The 18,223-nt window shown below is 44.4% G+C and overlaps 1 protein-coding gene across 1 annotated transcript in view; it reads left to right on the top strand.

Moving 5' to 3' along the window:
* The window catches only part of CSMD1 (CUB and Sushi multiple domains 1), a 1,400,820-nt gene that overhangs the window by 1,347,328 nt on the left and 35,269 nt on the right, over window positions 1-18,223 (top strand). The window contains exons 53-55 of the mRNA XM_060136411.1: window positions 8,937-9,110; window positions 10,507-10,680; window positions 17,745-17,933. Of these exons, the coding sequence (XP_059992394.1) occupies window positions 8,937-9,110; window positions 10,507-10,680; window positions 17,745-17,933 (537 nt within the window). The remainder of the gene's footprint in view (window positions 1-8,936; window positions 9,111-10,506; window positions 10,681-17,744; window positions 17,934-18,223) is intronic.

The raw sequence follows: 18,223 nt of genomic DNA, 5'->3' as shown, positions 1-18,223 counted from the left end.
GGAGAGTTAAGCACTGAGAAGGCTCACCCCGTATCTGCATGTCAGGTAACTTACAGTCCATCAGGGAAGTTTTACTGTCCCCATGCTCCCTTAATTATTTTCTTCTGTTTATCTTCCCTGCGGTAGTTCGCATTGAACCCGACACAGAGCACACCGACTACACGAGGTTGTACATTTGTTATCCAGGTCTCCTATCGTAGAAAGCTACATTAATCTTTTAATACCATTTATATCATTTAGACTTTTTCAACACATAATAACCCATCATGTCTTTCCCTCTGTTACCTCTTTAATCTGTTTACTCAAGACGTCAGTGATAGATTGAGACATTTCCCACCTAAAGAACATTATCTTTTTTTCATTAGATTATTTTGCTATTATCTGAAGTAAGTTTGCATTTGCTATAATGACCTATGAGGAGACGAATTCTTTTGTAAATACGATATCATGGCGACACATTCATGTGGCTAAAATAGCTAAATGACATGATTCAAAATGATATCATGAGACCATGTTTTTTCAGTTGTTAGGGAATAAAACTGGAAAGTATTCAAATGCCTTGTATTTGATGATAGATCCACGTACAAATTTTTAATAAAACAAGTGATTATGACAATGCTTATATTGCAGCAAAAGGATATTAGAGCAGAAAGATTAACCCCTGCCTCCTTGATCTTGGTACCAAAGTGATCTGCAGTATAAAACTTAGGCTGTATGGTAGTCAGGGAAGGTAAAATATTTGGAAACACTCAGTGCTAATCTTCACGTTTTACATCTACATTATCAGTGGCTCGCAGATAAATGTCACAATATTCCTCCCAGCCACAAGTGCTTCTGTCTCTATTTCTGAATATTATCTAGTGATTTTCATTCAATTCCTCAAGAAATATTGCACAGGATGTAAAGGTAAATAGGAGGTGGTTCTTTTTTCTTGTAAGGAAATTATCATCAAAGGAATAAATAAGATAAAAACCAAGTATCTTTAATAAAAAGTTGAGATTGATGAATGTCAGGAGAGAGGTCCACACAAAGTCCTCCCCATACCCAGGGAGGGAGCCACTTTGATGAACAGGGGACTCCGACACACAGAAATGGACTAGGGTCATCCCAGAAATGAGAGCCACAGAACAAACAGCAGCTGCACAGGTGCAGAACTGTGAGGCAGGAGGTCCTGATGGTTCGCCTGAACCAAGCACATCCCGGGCTGGGGCTCTCTGTGGTCACATGATGCTGAGGGACGGTGCTAATATGGCAATGTGATCGTGGAAAGAATTCATGTCCTTTCACGAACACCCCCTCTAGATCAGGCAGGGGCTAATGCTGGTGCAGAGGCCATGACACCGCTCTTAGAACTCACAGTCTCAGAGTGGAGATAAATAGGTAGGAAAAATTCTATTTCTATCTGCTGAATTCAAATCAAAACAACCCTTACCATGTAGGTATTGTAAACAGATGGTCCTGGAGATAGAGTCTCCTTCCGCAGGGAAACCTAAAATAAGGGAGATGTTTGCGTTGAGTATTAATGGGCAGTAATTCCTTTAGGGTTTGTGAAGACTGCAAACACAGGGTGGATTTGGATTAAGTTCTATGACATCTTACAGGCAGACGAGAATGTGAAAGAAGTTTTATGCAAGAGGGCAGTGTGTGCAAAGTGATAGAGGTAAAAAGTGTGGTACATTGAGGGACTACATTAATAAAAAGGCAGATGAAAGATTTCTGAAAGCCCCAGAGACTACCCAAACCATGGTACTGGCCTGAAATTTTCTTATCAAATATGGTTTAAAATAATGGCCATTGGCTAGGGTGTGTCAAACAGAGATGTGATACAAATGTATTTTGTGGCAAAGGGATGGGCCCTGGTCGTTGGTGTTACTAAGGGCACAGAGTGCTGCACAGCCCATCACACCGCACCGGCGATCCCTGCCAAGATTCACGTGCTTTCTGTGCTACTACATTTTCTCGGACTTCCACAAAGTTGCTCAACATTACCCCTCAAAATTGCTCGTGCAGAAAAAGAAGTCTCCTTTGTGAGAACTGAAATGCGTTCCTTTAATATGCATACATCTGGAGATTTAAATACCAGCCATCGAAGTTTAATGCCCTTAAACGTGTTCCCTGTACATAAGAGGATCTGATCCATCTGACATTTCGTGACCATTCGTTAATACTCAAGCGGTGTTTGCTATTGGCTTTAGAATTCACTGCCAAATACCCCTGCCTTTAGCCCCAAGCTGGAGTTATCACTGGAATGGGCAGAATGAAGCAGATTGCATTTCTAATTCTCCTGCAGGTACAGCGTACTTACAACGCTTATTATTTTATTTTCAGCAATAAGTACCAATAATAACAAAGCAAACATGAAGGTTGAATATTTGGTGTGTAGATTTTCTAAAACTGTATGAATGTATTCAGTTCTAATCCCCAAACCAATGTTTAGTATTTGTACTGATGCAAACTGGTACAGTGAAGAAGGTGACCTTAAACTAGGGGATTCTGGGGTGGGGGGCGACGTGTTTGTGCGTATGTGCGAGTGTGAGAGAGTGTGGCCTTAGGACAGGAGAGAGATCCAGCTGTTCAGTTCCTATTGACGCACAGGCCCCGCAGCGAGGATGCCCAGCACAGGGAACTCCTGTAACCTGGGAGCCACGCGCCCAGCAGGTCCCCTGGAGGAGCAGGTTTCCATGGCACCAGTGGAACTGTATTAAATTCCCAAATCACAGAATTCGCTTCTGAAATTGCAAGAGTCTAGGTAATTGTAAGAGACTCTAACACACGTTCCCTGAAAGTATTCAATACTGGAAAGAAGCATTCAGACTCTGCCTTTGTTGTGAGGTTAGGCACAGCTGACATCTGACACTCTGTGTCTGTCACTCAGCAAAGTCACCACTGAAAGTCAGTGCGGTTTGTCAGGCTGCAGACCGTGATCAGTGCAGCATCAGAAACAGTGATGCGCAGTCCAGAGAGCTCAGCTAGCTGCTGCAAAACCCTGCCCATGGGTGGGACTCCATCTCTACAGTGTACGTGCACGTGACTCCCAGACAGCAGGGATGCAACGGCAGGTATGGGGACAGAGGGTGCAAGGGATTCCATTCATCCAGGGCGCAGTTTTCAGAATATTCACTCTGCTACTCAGAATCGTTGTACGACACACACTAAAACATCTGCGTGTACACTCTGGACAATAACGTTCTAGGACCACTGCTTGGAGAGGCTGGTCCTGCTGAGGCCCCGCCCTGGGGGATAAACGCGTTACTCGCGGGAAGTGCCGGTCCCCCTGGCCCGTGTGCTGGCCCAGGCTGCGTGATGTGAGGGCCGTGGGCTGGCGGCTTCTCTGTGCTTGAGACCGTGAGCTGGGCTCCCACACGGCTGGGCCGCCGTCTGCCTTCTCCAGTTCCCACGCGGGACGAGTTTGTGGGAAACCCTCGACCCAGGAGGAAACTGAGAATCCCCTTGCCCATCCCTCTTTCTCCCTGGGTCTGGCTCATGGCAGCCCCAAGGCAACTTCTCCCTGTGAGAGGCGACTGGCATTCATTCAAACTGGCCGCCACTCTGTGTTTTAGCGAAGTTTGGTAGATTTTATTCCTCCTAACTCAGTTTTCGAGAAAGACCGTTAAAAGAGATTCTCTTTTCTATTTGGGACATCTAACTAAAGCATAATAACTAAAATATAGTAAATAAAAACAACACAGCTTTCGTTATATCTAAAGTAGCATAAATTTAAAGGCCAGTGATTTTCACAGAGGAGTCATTTTGCAAATGAGGTGAAACCTGCAGACTCTTGTGACCCACTCACAGGTGTGAAATCTCAATTTTTCTGAAATTCCATGGAATTCCAATTCCATTGTTCACTTCGTCTTAACAGGCCAATTTGAATGATAGTTTTTAACGATATAGTGTGTGAAACAAAGAGAGTCACCTGACTAGAACTGGAAAATACCCATCCCAGCATGGAATTCTTGATTCTGCGACTGATTCTCTCAAGAACAATTTTAAGCAGTTGGAGAATTACCCGTTCCATATAATGCCTGTCTTCAGCAGGGAGAAAATGGAGAATTAAAATGTAAAGTTCTAGGAATGTGGAAGTAGTAGAATTGGTTATTCACACTTAACTAAAAGAAAATTCAGCAGTTCCTTTAGGATATATCTCTGTATCTATCAATCAATCTGTCCATTGAGTTAAATATCATATGCAGTTACAGTTTTGCGGCATTCTACCTAATTCTTTAGCTCCTTGCTAGCCAGAGCGCTCAGGCTCTGATTAGTGGCAGATTATTAAATTCACGAGTAGGATTGATGTAAAAATAAAATAGGCCACATGCTTTCCACTTAGATTTTCTGTCTGCACTTTAATGGAGCCATTTGTCAGGAAATTCGGCTTCCTTGATTTCCTAGGTGTGATGACACTGGCTACAGAATTGCCTGTAAAAAACATTTAGTGATCTTTGTTTAAGCTGAAGCCAAATGCTAATGAAAAAGAAACAAGCAAACAAAAGCACAAACACAAAACCTAGGGACCTGGCATCACAGTGTCGGATCTACTGGATAATCACATTATTTTATTTAGTTGATATTTTGTTTTGAAATGTGCAGGTCTGCCCTCATCCCAATTCTTTTTTTTTTTTTCCAGTTAATAGAGTTACTTATCCTTCTTTACTGCTTTTTATACTCAGTGGAATAGTAATAATTTAATGCACCCAAAATTATGGAGATGTAGGACATGAAATATGTAAGGTCATAAACTGAAGAGGGTAAAATGGGTGCCCTTCTGGGAAATGCATAGTTTGGTCCAATAGCTCCATAGTCTTCATTTTAACTGAGACTCTAAAAATAAATAAAAGTTCTCAATTCAGGGACCATTCTCTCACCTTCACCTGGCTAACAAACGTGCACCCTTCAGGCCTTAAATGTTGCCTCTTTCAGGGTGTCTGATGCCCAGCTGGGCTACATGTCCCTCTCTACTCCTCACCTCTTTTTAGTTTTAATGTACTTTTTATTTATTTATTTTTAACAATGTTTATTTATTTATTTATTTTGGCTGAGTTGGGTCTTAGGGCCCTTCATTACAGTGGGCTTCTCTCTAGCTGTGGCACGAGGGCTTAGTTGCCCTGGGGCACGTGGGATCTTAGTTCCCTAACCCGGGACTGAACTGGTGTCGCCTGTGTTGCAAGGCAGATTCTTAACCCCCTGGACCACCAGGGAAGTTCCCCTGATCCTCACCTCTTTAGGGGCAAACACTCTGGGGCACTTTCTGTGTCAGACCTCCCGTCTCTTTTATGATTGTATCTTATTCTTCCTTGAATCCCCAGCCCCAAGGACATTGCTGGCCCGCAGCTAGTCAGTATTCAATTATTGCCAATAAAGGAAAGCCACCTAGGAGACAGTGGATTTGGAAATGCTTTGAAAATGTGAAGTTACTTTATCTCTATTCACTTCATCAAATGTTTAATGAGTGACTAATACATGTTAGACGGTCAGCAGATATCTGAACATAGTTACAAAGATAGAGAAATGCTTTCTACATAGGGTGTCTATAACAAAACTGGGGCTACATTAAAAAAATTCACAATGGACATATCCCAGTATTATCATAGGATAACAGAATCTTAAATTTGAAATAGAGCTCGGAGTACATTGAATTCAAATTCCACCTCATACAGTTTTTCCCTTCTACAACATTTCGACATGGTACTTTGAAATTTTGGTTAAATGCTGTAAGTGAAATATTCTGTATTTGTGAATAGCACATAATTGGTCTAAGGCTTTGAATGTTTTAAAGAGGAACTCACCTGAGGGCTGGAAAGTTATACGAGTGACAAACAGATTGTTCTCTACCAGCTTCAGATCCAGAAGTGACATCATCCACATGTACTTAAAATAGGAAGTGAAGTTTGAGGTGAGGCTGTCAATTCTTCCTTCAGGCACTGAGCTGAAAGGGAGTGTTTTTGAAAGACATCCCTGATTTTCTTTAGGTCTTTAAGGCCAGTTCCTCCCAGAACTGAAGCGTCCACGTGTCAGAGAAGAGTTGCTGTTGGAAGCCTTTGTTTCCACACAAGCCTGTCAGCCTTGCCTTCTGGTGTCTGGGGTGCACAGATTATCTCCTTGCCGTGAGGAGTGCTTATTTGCCGGGCTTTCAACAGAGAGTGCGGCCTTGAAGCATGTGCTCCTACTGAAAACTTAGATGAAAACAATATGATTGAGGTTTAAAAGTGAGTCTAGCCAGTCGTGTTTGTCCAAGTCAAGAGTGAGGCTGTGCAGATCACGGAGAGGGAGGGGGACTTTCTGTCGCAATGTACCCTTTCGAGCATCTCGGTTACCCTGAGCCCGGGTCCCTCCTCTTGGAGTGCTGATCAGGTTCAGAATACCCCCAAATGCTTGACATTCTCTAGAGTAACAGCCAGGAATCAGGTGGCCCACACTCTCTTTGAGGATTGGAGTGTGTTATTTTGGTGTGTGCTTCTAGAAATTACGTCATTTCCTTCTCGCCTCGGAAGTGACTGCATCCGGGCAGTGAGCCCGCGCGTGGCGGCTCTGGCTCCCTTCTTGCCTCGGGGATGCGAGTGGGGCTCCACGTCTCTATCTGACAGAGATCGCCGTGCAAAGCCCAGCCTCTGGGAGGGAGCCCGCATCCGTGTTCCAGGGTAACAGCCTCAGAAGCTCTCCCTTCAACCCCCGGAGAACATTCAGCCTCCTCCCAGTTCCCTGCTTGAGTCACGCCTGGTGTGGGGGGAGGCGATCTGGCTTCCGGTCAGAAGCAGCTTTATCGGTCTGGATCCGGCTGAGTGGAAAAGCTGCAGAGGTGACAAGAGATCAAGCGAATCGAGCACAACTTGACCCGACCTCCTACAAATGTTGGGGCAGAGATTCTGCTCAAAGAGGGATACCTATCACCGATGCGGTTTTCTCCCTCTGTCCTCTGCAAGGTCATCTTGCTGATAACAGATCTAGTTCAAACCTAGGATAACACAATGCAGCTGCATTGCCTTAAACAGAAATAGAGGGTACTGTTGTGAATTCTTCCAGAATGGTGGCATTAACCCTGAGTGTCATATGACTACTCTGGCCATGCTCTCAGCTTTGGGGTTGCTGTGCTCTGAGTAAAGCACTGGCAGCTGGGTGCTCTATTCGGGGCGGTAGTGGCCAGGCGAAATCCACCCCAAAACGCTCTGCAGCCGCTCCAGCCTAAGGAGCGAGTTTTAGTGGACAATTTAGGAACTCTCCGTGTCTATCCGAAACCCGTGTGTCACTCACATACTTTTCATATCAGTTACTGCTAATGCTCCATAGTTTGTTAACAAGATACTCTTTCCGTGTACGTGAGGAGGGGAGAGGTGGGGGAGAAGGGCAGAGAGGAGGACGGATGGAGGGGAAGGAGAGAAAGTGGAAGGAGAGCACAAGAGAAGAAGAGAATCCCGCCTCTCCTAGTTTTCCCGGACCACACAGCACCTTCCTACTGTTACAGAGAAAGAATACTCATGGCGCTCCTTAAAGATAATGAGGCAGACTTTTTTTAGGACCCTAGCGATTGGTGTAGGGACCAGGGTGATGGGATTTCACAAAGATATGGCTCAACCCCAGATGCCGTGTGGGCCCGTGGGGGTCACAGCCAAGGGGCAGGGAGGGGGCACAGGTGGGACATTCCTGAGAGGGAACCTCAGGGCTTGGAGGGGTTCTGGCTGAACCCACCTACCAGTGGCGGGTGGGGATGAGCAACTGGATCAGAGGTTGAGGCTGGAGGGTTCTTGTAGGGTGACTTAGAAGGGTGCTTGCTAAAGTTGGCTTTTACAAGGAGGTGCACAGGTGGGCCTGGGGGGAGTGTCAGGACCCGGATTAAAGCTTTTGCAGGCAAAGAAGCTTTGTCACTCCTCAGCCTTCGACTCACGAAGGACTGAAAATTCCTCTAGCTTCCTTCCCCACTTGGAAGCCCTCTGGTTCTGAAGCTTCTCTGACACCCTGTTTGCCAGCGACCTCCTTACATATCAGAGTCCTCACATCAGTACTATTTTCCTCCCCTTAAGTGTTGATGTTCACCCCAGTTTCGTCTCTGGGCCCTTTCTTTCCTTGCTGTACATACTTTTCACGGGCGAGCTCAGCCACCTGTTGGGTTCAGCCTCCATCTGTAATCTAGCTTTTCCTAAATCTCTGTCTGCAGGGTGTCCCTCCCCTGAGCTCTGGACTTCTGTGTTCAACTGAGGATGTGACAGTTTCCCCTAGACATCAAACATAACTCAAATGGACATTTTCTGAAATTGAACTTATTTTCTGATATCAATCCTTCCTTTGGAATTTCACAGATAGTTCAGGAATCTAGTCTCTCACGGGAGATCCTTCCATCCTTTTCTTTGCTACCCATTTTCAATAGGGTTACAGAACTTATATTAATTCCAAGTGTCTCTTCCTTTCTTTTGGCCTTTATTTGGAAATAGAATAAATAGATAAATAACGTAAAATATCAATAAGTAAAAGAAATAAATGGAGAAACCATAACTGAGTAAATACCTTCTAACAATTTTATATTTGAACTATTACTTATGTTACCCGCAATTGTTGAGAAAAATTCATGAGTTGAAGAAAACTCTATCAAATAAAAAATATATAAATGGAAAAAATTCCAATAATGTTTGCATTCAATGCTGTCAGTCACTTGACAATAAAGATAAACTAATTTTGAATGTAGTACTTTTATAAGTTTAGATTTTTTTATTGGAGTATACTTGATTTACAATGGTGTGTTAATTTTTCCTGTACAGCATAGTGACCCGGTTTTACATATACATATATATCCTTTTGTATATTCTTCTCCATCCTGGTTTATCCCAGGATATTGAATAGAGTTCCCCGTGCCATACCGTGGGACTCTGTTGTTTCTCCACGAATGTGGTACTTTTATAGAAGGCAAGCTCTCCAGCGTGTTTTTGTTGGTTTTGCTTGCTTTTCAGCTGGCCACTGCGGCTCCCCGGATCCCATCGTGAACGGCCACATCAGCGGCGACGGCTTCAGTTACAGGGACACCGTCGTTTATCAGTGCAACCCCGGTTTCCGGCTCGTGGGGACTTCCGTCCGGATATGCTTGCAAGACCACAAGTGGTCCGGACACACCCCAGTCTGTGTCCGTAAGTACAGCCTGTGAACTAAGTCAGCGGGTGCTTCCCTTCGTGGTGTTTTCTTTTGTCATTAGGTCATAACACAGACACGTTTAAGCTCAGAGAAAGGATGGAGAGCTGTCGGAAGAGAGAGAACGTGGGCGCCCCTCCCTTTCCGTCTTTGGTCCTTCTCCCGTTCCATGTCCTTCCGACGCCTCCTCCAGGCTCCCTCCACATTGAGTTTGCTCACCAGCTCATCTCAGATGGGTCCCAGGATGAAGGATGTCAGGCATTCATTCCCCCAACGTTGTCCCAGGACGACAAGGTGGAAACAGCATCCCACCAGAGGAGGATAGAGGTGCTGGGTCCGAGTCTGCAGGTTGGCTTTGCAGGGGCCCCACGGTGGCCACCCCTCAAGCGTCTGTGTTGTTTTGTGTTCTTGTCATTGCTTCATCAAGAACGCAGAGAGTTTGTACGCAGTCGTCCCTTTAATAAAGAGGTGAAATTGTATGTAACCATTGTCCTCAAACTTCATAACTTGAGAGACGAATGCTGACTCCTGTTTTTAGAAGAAATTGTACCCTTATGCAAATTTCCTTTTAAACCAATTTTTTTTCCTAATATGTTCTTTATTTTCCTAAACAAAGGGATTGTTGATGTAAGTTTAGGACAGTGACAGGTGTTCTCTGTGATAGTGCTGTGGTAACTGTACACAGTTCAAAGGTGAAAGCTTTACTTAGAAGAAAAAATTGTTGACAAGATAAATGAGAAGGAAAACACCAGTTTTACAACTGTAATGTGTTTCTTTTGAAAGGGCCAGTGAAGGATATGTTCCTGATTTATATTGCTGTTATTGTGGACATGACATAGTGAGGGTTGGCTATGTTCCAAAGGACCATACAATAGGGAATGTCAAAGAAAATATGATTTGAGCATGTACTCCTATTTTTGCTAATTTCATGATGTTTAAATTCATATTGGATTAATTTATACATACACAATTTAAATTATCATCCAAGTCCCTATAATGTTTCAAGATGAGAGTTCCACAAAGTTAGCTGGTGTGTTCTAAGGGGAAAAAATTCAGAACTCACAATTAATACAAAAATTTAGCATCTCTTGTTTTTCACTGCTTTATTTTAAAATTACCTGATATTCTATCATGATGTAAGAAATAATAATGATGATGATGAAGAAAGTACATTTGCCAGGCGCTAGTTATTTTCCACGATTATAATAAAAACTTGTGGATTCAGCCCATGATTCTTTCTCTCAATATTCCCTTCCAAATATAAACACAATCTGCAACATATCTGATTAGCTGTCAACCCCTCAATTCGTACATTTAACATACCTGCACATGTATTAATAAGGAATGTCAAGTGAGAGTGATGACTTGTTAACGTGGACCTGTCTTCCTCCGTAGCCATCACCTGTGGCCACCCAGGGAACCCTGCGCACGGCTTCACTAATGGCAGCGAGTTCAACCTGAATGATGTCGTGAACTTCACCTGCAACACCGGCTACTTGTTGCAGGGCGCATCTCGAGCCCAGTGTAGGAGCAACGGCCAATGGAGCAGCCCTCTGCCCACCTGCCGAGGTAGGAGAGCTTCCTCCGGGGTTAGTGAGGGCTGAATCATAACACCCGGGAGCCTGTCTGCGTGCATAGAGGGTGAAGCTTCCCCTCCAGAGTCAGGGCTTCTGCAAGCGCCTTTTGTTGTGGTGGGAAAACATTTCTGAGTATAACGTGCAAATCGCTCCATGGCCTCTTTCTTGCTGTTGGCCAGATAGTCAATCAAAAAACCCTGGGATTCTCTACTTCAAAGACTACTAGTCTTCCGTTTGTCTTTCTCTCCATTTATGTGCTCATTTATTTCTGCCACATATATTCCACATCTTTGGTCCCTAAGCTTCTAGCCTTATGGATATATTTGAGAAGTTCTTATTGCTTTTAAATCTCAAGTTTTAGAAATTCACTTCTTTAGAAATCGACACATAGATCTGGACTAACGCCTACATTTCCAAGGGAATGCTGCTTTGTAGTTTTTGTATTTCTAGATGTTTGAGCTCATGCTATTTAAGGTTTTGCTTCAAATACTTTCCCTTAAAATATCTCCTTCAAATATTTTCCATTAAAACATCTCTCTTACTGAAGACGCATGCATGTCCTTCCATGTGAAGGTGAAGTTCTTTGTGGTTTTGGTTTGGATTTTTTGGTAATAATATGGTATTAAAGGCAGACACTTACGGAGGTCCCTTGCTCTGACAATCACCCACCTTCCCACTGGGCTCCAAGGGAGCTGTATTCAAATGCAACAATAGCAGAATGGGAATCCAGGCATGTTTTAAATAGCAGTTATGTGAAATTGGCTACAAGCTGTCGAGTCTGGGACGTGTCTATATCAGAGAGCTTGGCTTAAGCTCAAAGACAAAGTAAAGCCTCCTAATTCACTTCCCTCTAAAACTCCCTTTTCAATGTTGGAAAGACTTGCTGTGAAGAGCAGAGACCCCAGGTTCCCTGTTCTCACTGTCCCCAGAAAGCAGGCTTCGGGTGTGTCCTGTTTGGGGGGGGATGGAGTATCTCACAGAGATGCCCCTGGTTTCTTGTTCCAAAGCTCCAGCTGGTCTCCTGACAACGTGGGGCTCTGGTCAGCTTGGCCATTGACAAGTTCATCTTGTAGGTTGTAGGTTATGTATTATAATTGTATTAGTCAGGGCCATGGAACGGGGTGACCGGGGTTAGGGGACATCTCGGAATGTGTGAGCCAGGGCAGGAAGCTGGCTTCTAAATGACCTCTCGCCCCTCTGCCTTCCACGTGGGGCCACCTTGGCAAACCCTACATGCTGACCGAGTACTGTGATGCACGTGGCTGTGATGAGCACGGGGACTCACTCAGCCTCACCCTCACCTCCCACAGGGAAACGTGGGGCCCATGTGTCTGCCAGGAGCCCTGAGCACGTGGACAGCAGTGGAAAGGCTTAGCTGTAGGTGTCTGGCACCCGGTAAGGCAGCTGCAAAGACTTAGGAAAAGATTAAACACCTTTAATCAAACTGTTTTCTCTGTCCTCTACAACAAGGAAAAAAACAGCACAACTGAAAGAATGGTTACAAATGAAGGCCCTTCAATTTGGGTTCAGTTTATCTTCACACAGCATTACGGCCTAACTGTGCCTTTGATGCCGTAGGTGTATGAGAACCATCTATATCCATTCCCCCCAAACCCTTCTACTCAACTTAATTTAATATTTATTAAGCACCTACTGTGTTCCGAATGCTGTGCTGCACACTGTCAGTATAGAGATGGGTGTAATACTTCATACCTTTAAGTAGATACCATTCCGGGGGCTAATTAGGGGGAGAAGGTCCCCACAGCTCCTGAGACTCTGTCCACTGGACACAGTACATTCTGGCGAAATGACAGATTGAGTAAGTTCAAAACAGCAGGCTTTTAATTATCAAAACTTTTTTTGTTTCTGTACTTCATTTTCCTCTAACTTATGCCAAAAAGAGAGAGAGAAGAAATTAAATGCCTATCATTTATTAATGGTTTTTGGTGTTTTACAATAGATACTAGGTCCTTTAGATATCTGTGGCGCAGTTTAAAGAATGCTAGAATGTGTTTTAAAGTCTTCAGTATTGATTTTGACTTTTCTTACCTTCCTCCCTTTTCTTGAAAAATAGGAATGGTCTTATTTTTTTAGTAGACGTTATTTTTTAGAGCAGTTTAGGTTCATGGCAAAGTTGGGCTGAAGGTACAGAGATTTCCCATAAACCCCCTGCCCCCACCCATGCACAGCCCCACCTCACCCCCCAATGTCACCACCCCCACCAGATGGTGCATTTGTTATCATTGATGAACCTGAATGGACACATCATCTCACCCAGAGTCCACAGGTGACATGAGGGTTCACTCTTGGTGTTAGACGGTCTGTATGTTTGGACAGGTGCACAATGAGTGACACGTATCCACCACCGCCACATATCTTGCAGAGTGTTTTCACGACCCTAAAGTTTCTCTGTGCCCCACTTATTCATCCCTCCTCCTGCCCCTAGCCCCTGGCAACCCCTGATCGTTTTCCTGTCTCCATAGTTCTGCCTCTTCCACAGTGTCATACAGTTGGAATCACACAGTATATAACCATTTCAGATTGGCTTTTTTCATTTAGTAAATGCATTTAAGTTTCCTCTATGCTTTTTAATGGTTTGATAGCTCATTTCTTTTCAGTGATGAATAATATTCCATCGTCCCGATGGACCCCAGTTTATCCATTCACGTACTGAGGGACATCCGGGTTGCTTCCAAGTTTTGGCAACTATGAGTAAAGCTGCTGTATTCATTCCTGTGCAGGTTTTTGTGTGGATATAAGTTGTTAACTCCTTTGGGTAAATATTAAGGAGCGTGATTGCTGGATTGTATGGTAAGAGTATGTTTATTTTTGTAAGAAACCCAAACTGTCCTCCGAAGTGGCTGCACCATTTTGCGTTCCCACCAGCAATGAATAAGAGCTCCTGTTGCTCCACAACCTCGCCAGCGTTTGGTGTTGTCAGTGCTCTGGATTTTGCCCGTTCTAATAGGTGTGTAGTGGAATCTCATTATTGTTTTATTTATTTATTTATTTATTTTTTGCGGTTCGCGGGCCTCTCACTGTTGTGGCCCCTCCCGTTGCGGAGCACAGGCTCCAGACGCGCAGGCTCAGCGGCCATGGCTCACGGGCCCAGCCGCTCCGCGGCATGTGGGATCCTCCCGGACCGGGGCACGAACCGGTGTCCCCTGCATCGGCAGGTGGACTCTCAACCACTGCGCCACCAGGGAAGCCCTCATTATTGTTTTAATTTGCATTTCCCTGATGACATATGATGTGGAGCATCTTTTCATAGGATTATTTGCCATCAGTAGGTCTTATTTGCTGAGGTGTCAGTTAAGGTCTTTGGCCCATTTTTAGTTGGGTTGTTTCTCTTCTTATTGTTGAGTTTTAAGAGGTTTTTTTTTAATGTTTCAGATTACTGTCCTTTATCAGTTATGTCTTTTCTAATATTTTCTCTTAACCTGTGGCTTGTCTTCTCCTTCTCTTGACACTGCCTTTGGAAGAGCAGAACTTTAAAATTAGTACTTAATTTTAAAAGCTGACACTTCAAAAACGTCTGATGAAGGAGGAGATGACTGACAAACAGTCGTCCGAGAGCTGAGGGGATTGGAAATCACCCCCTCATCTCCCGGGTGCCTCCCGCTCGTGTTTCTGTTATTTTCTATTGCTCTGTTTTGCTTCATTTATGAACTAAGAGATACAATCTAGTGCACAGAATTTACATGCATATTATTCGACCAGGAAAAGCATGAATTCAAAGAGGTCAGACTTATAAAGACAGTGAAGCATCAGAAAAAAATGGCATGAAACTCATAAAGTTAACAAAAATAGCTACTCTCTTCATAAAACTTCCAGGGATTCTTCAAGGTGTGTACTGCAGTATGGCCTGATTCTTACCTTATGTGGTTCCTTGAATAAACCCCCAGATGGTTCAGGGTGTTGTGTCTCATGTCAGCATCCTGTCGTGCTTGATTTCTTCTCCCAAATACTTGATGTGATTCTCAGGTGTCTAATCTGTGGAGGTCAATGAGTTGTGGAATCCTGAGTAATCCTACAGCATCTGGTTAATGATGCAGGAGAGAAACCCCATGAGGACTTTGGAATGAATTCCCAGTAAATCTGTGCTAAAGTGAGGCTGACTTAGACACAGGTTTCCACAAAGTCTCTCCACCCTGGACTCACCTTTTACCCTCAGACTCAGCCCTTCCCAGGGAAAAGCTCTGGCCATGCCAGCTGTGTTCGTGATAAATCAGAACCCTACAATCCAGGAAGCGACTCACCCCCTGGTTCTATCTTTACACACAGGATCAGGAAAATAAATAAATAAAAGAAGGGATCCTTTTTGCTAGTAGTAATATCTTTCTGGAATAAATAAATTGTATGGATATATATTTCATAAAAAGGAATGAAAACAGATGTCTTCACATTTATTTTAAGAATCAGGTTATGCCTACTGTTCCAGAGGCCCCCGTTTCTATAGAAGAGCTTTCTGAATCTTTGTCTCCTAAATTCAAATATGTGTCAACATGAGCTTAAAAAGTTCAGTCAGTTCAAGGAGAAATAAATGAGTATACCAAATCTGGCAGTTTTAGGATGAGTCACTTAATATTTTCTTTCCTTGTGTAATAATTTTTGTGTTACATGCAAATGTTTGGAGGTTTTATTTTCTCTTTCTTATCTACAGTTTTGTGGGATTGGCCATTTAAACTCAGAGAATTAAAATGTATGTCCTTTGCTATTACAGACACGAGTATAAAGAAAATTAAGAAAATATGGGGTGAGTGAAGGTTCTGTTCTGGTTAGAGAGGAATAAAAAAGGAAACAAAAAAAACTCACTAAACTTGCATCACTGAATCCAGGGTCTTGTAGTGAATCCTCAAGTTCACTGGAGAATATCAGTTTTCTTCTATGAACAGTCAAAGAAATACTACCTTCCTCTTAGGTTCCCATGAGTTCTAAGTAAGCCAGTGCACGTGAAATGCTTAGCAAAGTGCCTGGCGCATAGGAGGCGCTCAGTCTCCCTGCCCCCACTCCCACCCGCCTCTGAAATTTAACTAGAATCAACTATAATCAATCAGAACCTTCTTTATCAAACCTGAATGTCTCATTACACCTAAAACCAATTTCTTTATTCTTATCAGTTAGTGATAAAAGATGAAAGGTAACTTTCATATGTTTGAAAAATAGTCATCGTAAGTTGCTTTTGGTGACTGGTAATCCTACGTTTAAATTTTGATTCATCCAAGTAAACAAGTTGGAAATGTTTATTCTGTGTGATACACTGAATAGTCACCTCACCTTCGATCGTCCTCTCAACTTCATGAAACTCGTGAATTCTGAGCAGCTCTCCTCCCGACATGGTGGGGCTCAGAGAGCCCTGCTCTCCTCGGCCGGCCAAGGGGGGATGCAGGCGGACCTCGCCGTTACCGGAGCGATAACTGCTTCTCTTTCCGTTCTCTTCTTGCCTCCAGCCCCACCCTTCTCTTGACCCCAAACACATAATGGCTCTTGCTTTGTGCACTTCGTCTTTCTCACCCACCACACAATCAGGCTGCGTTCAGGAAAGCTGGGCCCAAATATAAGACTATGAATTAAAGAAAGGAGGAGCCCGGTGGGGTGTGCGGAGTCCCAGGGTGCATGAGGCATGGGCCGGGCGCCCTGGCGCAGGAAGGCTCGGCACCTCCACGTGGGTCGCCTAAGCGGTGTCCTTTCCTCTCACTGCAGAGAGTCTGCTGTGGTTTGGGGACCGTCCTCTAAGCACGATGTAAGCTCAAACTCGACACCATAGCGTCTTTGGCCTTCGGGCCAAGGCAACACCTTCCTGCTTTTGAAGGTCAGACACAAGGGGGCTGTTTCTGTCTCCTGGGTTTGACATGCAACTCTAAGTGCCCAATGGGCCGATGCAGGCGTTTTTCAGGTCATAAAAATAATCGTGCAAGTCAGTGACACTTCTTCCAAATAGCTAATGCCTGCTATTATGGTGGGATTGGTGACAATTTTATTGCAGGTGCAATGCACTATGGAGCCTTCAAAATACTTGCCGGGGCTCCGTAAACATGTTTGCTTGATTCGAAAGAACCTGTCTTTCTTCTATCAACTCAGGATTGGTTTGAGAAGGATAGGATATTATTCTGCAGCGCTGAAAGGGACCCTTGTCCGCCTCTGATCCGCCCACCCCGTCGTCCTGGGGACAGAGAGAAATCAGCGTGCAGACGGGCAGGGTTTGCCTTTGGCCGCTGGGACACCGAGTGCAGTGGCTGCCTGGGAACTTGTCATGCTACCGGCTTCTGAGCCAGAAATATCTGGAGAGAGCACGGCTCCCCAGCAGCTGTCCCATTCAGCGGTGGGCGGGTCAGAGAGAGAGAGAGAATTGGGGCTCTTTCTTTCCTCTGCACCTGCGAAAGCACGTGGCTGGTTCCCTCCCAGATGCCAGCCGGCACTCAGGCTCAGAGAGTGTCATTCAGATGAACCAGGCCCATCCCACTGTCACTGCCGGAGCTGTTTCTACAGGGGAAGAAGCTTAAATCAGAGGCTGCCTTAATTTACACTTCTATTAAGTGTTGATAGAGGAGTTGTCATTTTTGTCTGCTTTAGACACATAACAGAAATTACTTAGGCACATATTGAAGCATTAGCGCATGTCATGGTGGGGTGGGAATTAATTACTGTGTCCCAGGCTGTCCTGAAGTACCACAGTCGCATACAAATATGTAGACTAACTTCAGCCGTTTCTATTTTAACATTTTCATAACATAAAAACCTAACCAGGGAAACGAATTTTAGACCTTACATTGAAGAAACCTATTATTAGGAAACAGTTAAAGACCGTCAGCCTCGTGTTGTTAAAGGTGCTATAGTAGCCGATATATTGCTTGACATTTTTTGAAGCATAAGGGCCCAAAGCAGGAAGTGGGATTCGTCAAGGCTACAGGATTTCACAAACTTTGGCTGTCATGCTGTCGTCCTGCCAACTTTCTAAAACCACGAGGAGGAGTCTGCCTTCTCTGCCCGTCTGTCTGTTTTGTTTATGAACGTATAGCTGCATTTGAATAACGTGCACCGCACTTTCCTTTGCAGTGGTGAACTGCTCGGATCCAGGCTTTGTGGAAAATGCCGTTCGTCACGAGCAACAGAATTTCCCCGAGAGTTTTGAATATGGAATGAGTGTCGTCTATCACTGCAAGAAGGGATTTTACTTGCTGGGATCTTCTGCCTTAACCTGTATGGCAAATGGCTTATGGGATCGCTCTTTGCCTAAGTGTTTGGGTAAGTGAGGGTCCTTTTGGCCACAGAGCACCACCAACAGAACACGGTTTTTTTCAAGTATTCAAAACGGTACTGATTTTTAATTCTCTCTACCCACCCCCATCACAAATCATATTTGTTATTATGACAACTTTATAGGTTGGCCAGAAATCACCAAATGCAGCTCACACTAGTTTCGCGGGAAGAAAGGGGTGGGGGTGCTGGCCTGCTCGCAAAGCTGGCCCCAGAGGGAGACGGACCCGGCTCACGGGCTCCGCCTGGACCGGGCTGTCTCTGCGTCTGCTGTTGCT

This window comes from Lagenorhynchus albirostris, chromosome 21 (genome assembly GCF_949774975.1).
Source record: "Lagenorhynchus albirostris chromosome 21, mLagAlb1.1, whole genome shotgun sequence".
In the NCBI taxonomy this organism is placed as follows: domain Eukaryota; kingdom Metazoa; phylum Chordata; class Mammalia; order Artiodactyla; family Delphinidae; genus Lagenorhynchus; species Lagenorhynchus albirostris.
The sequence above is the reverse complement of the archived record's forward strand: the minus strand, read 5'-3'. Positions and strand labels throughout refer to the sequence as shown.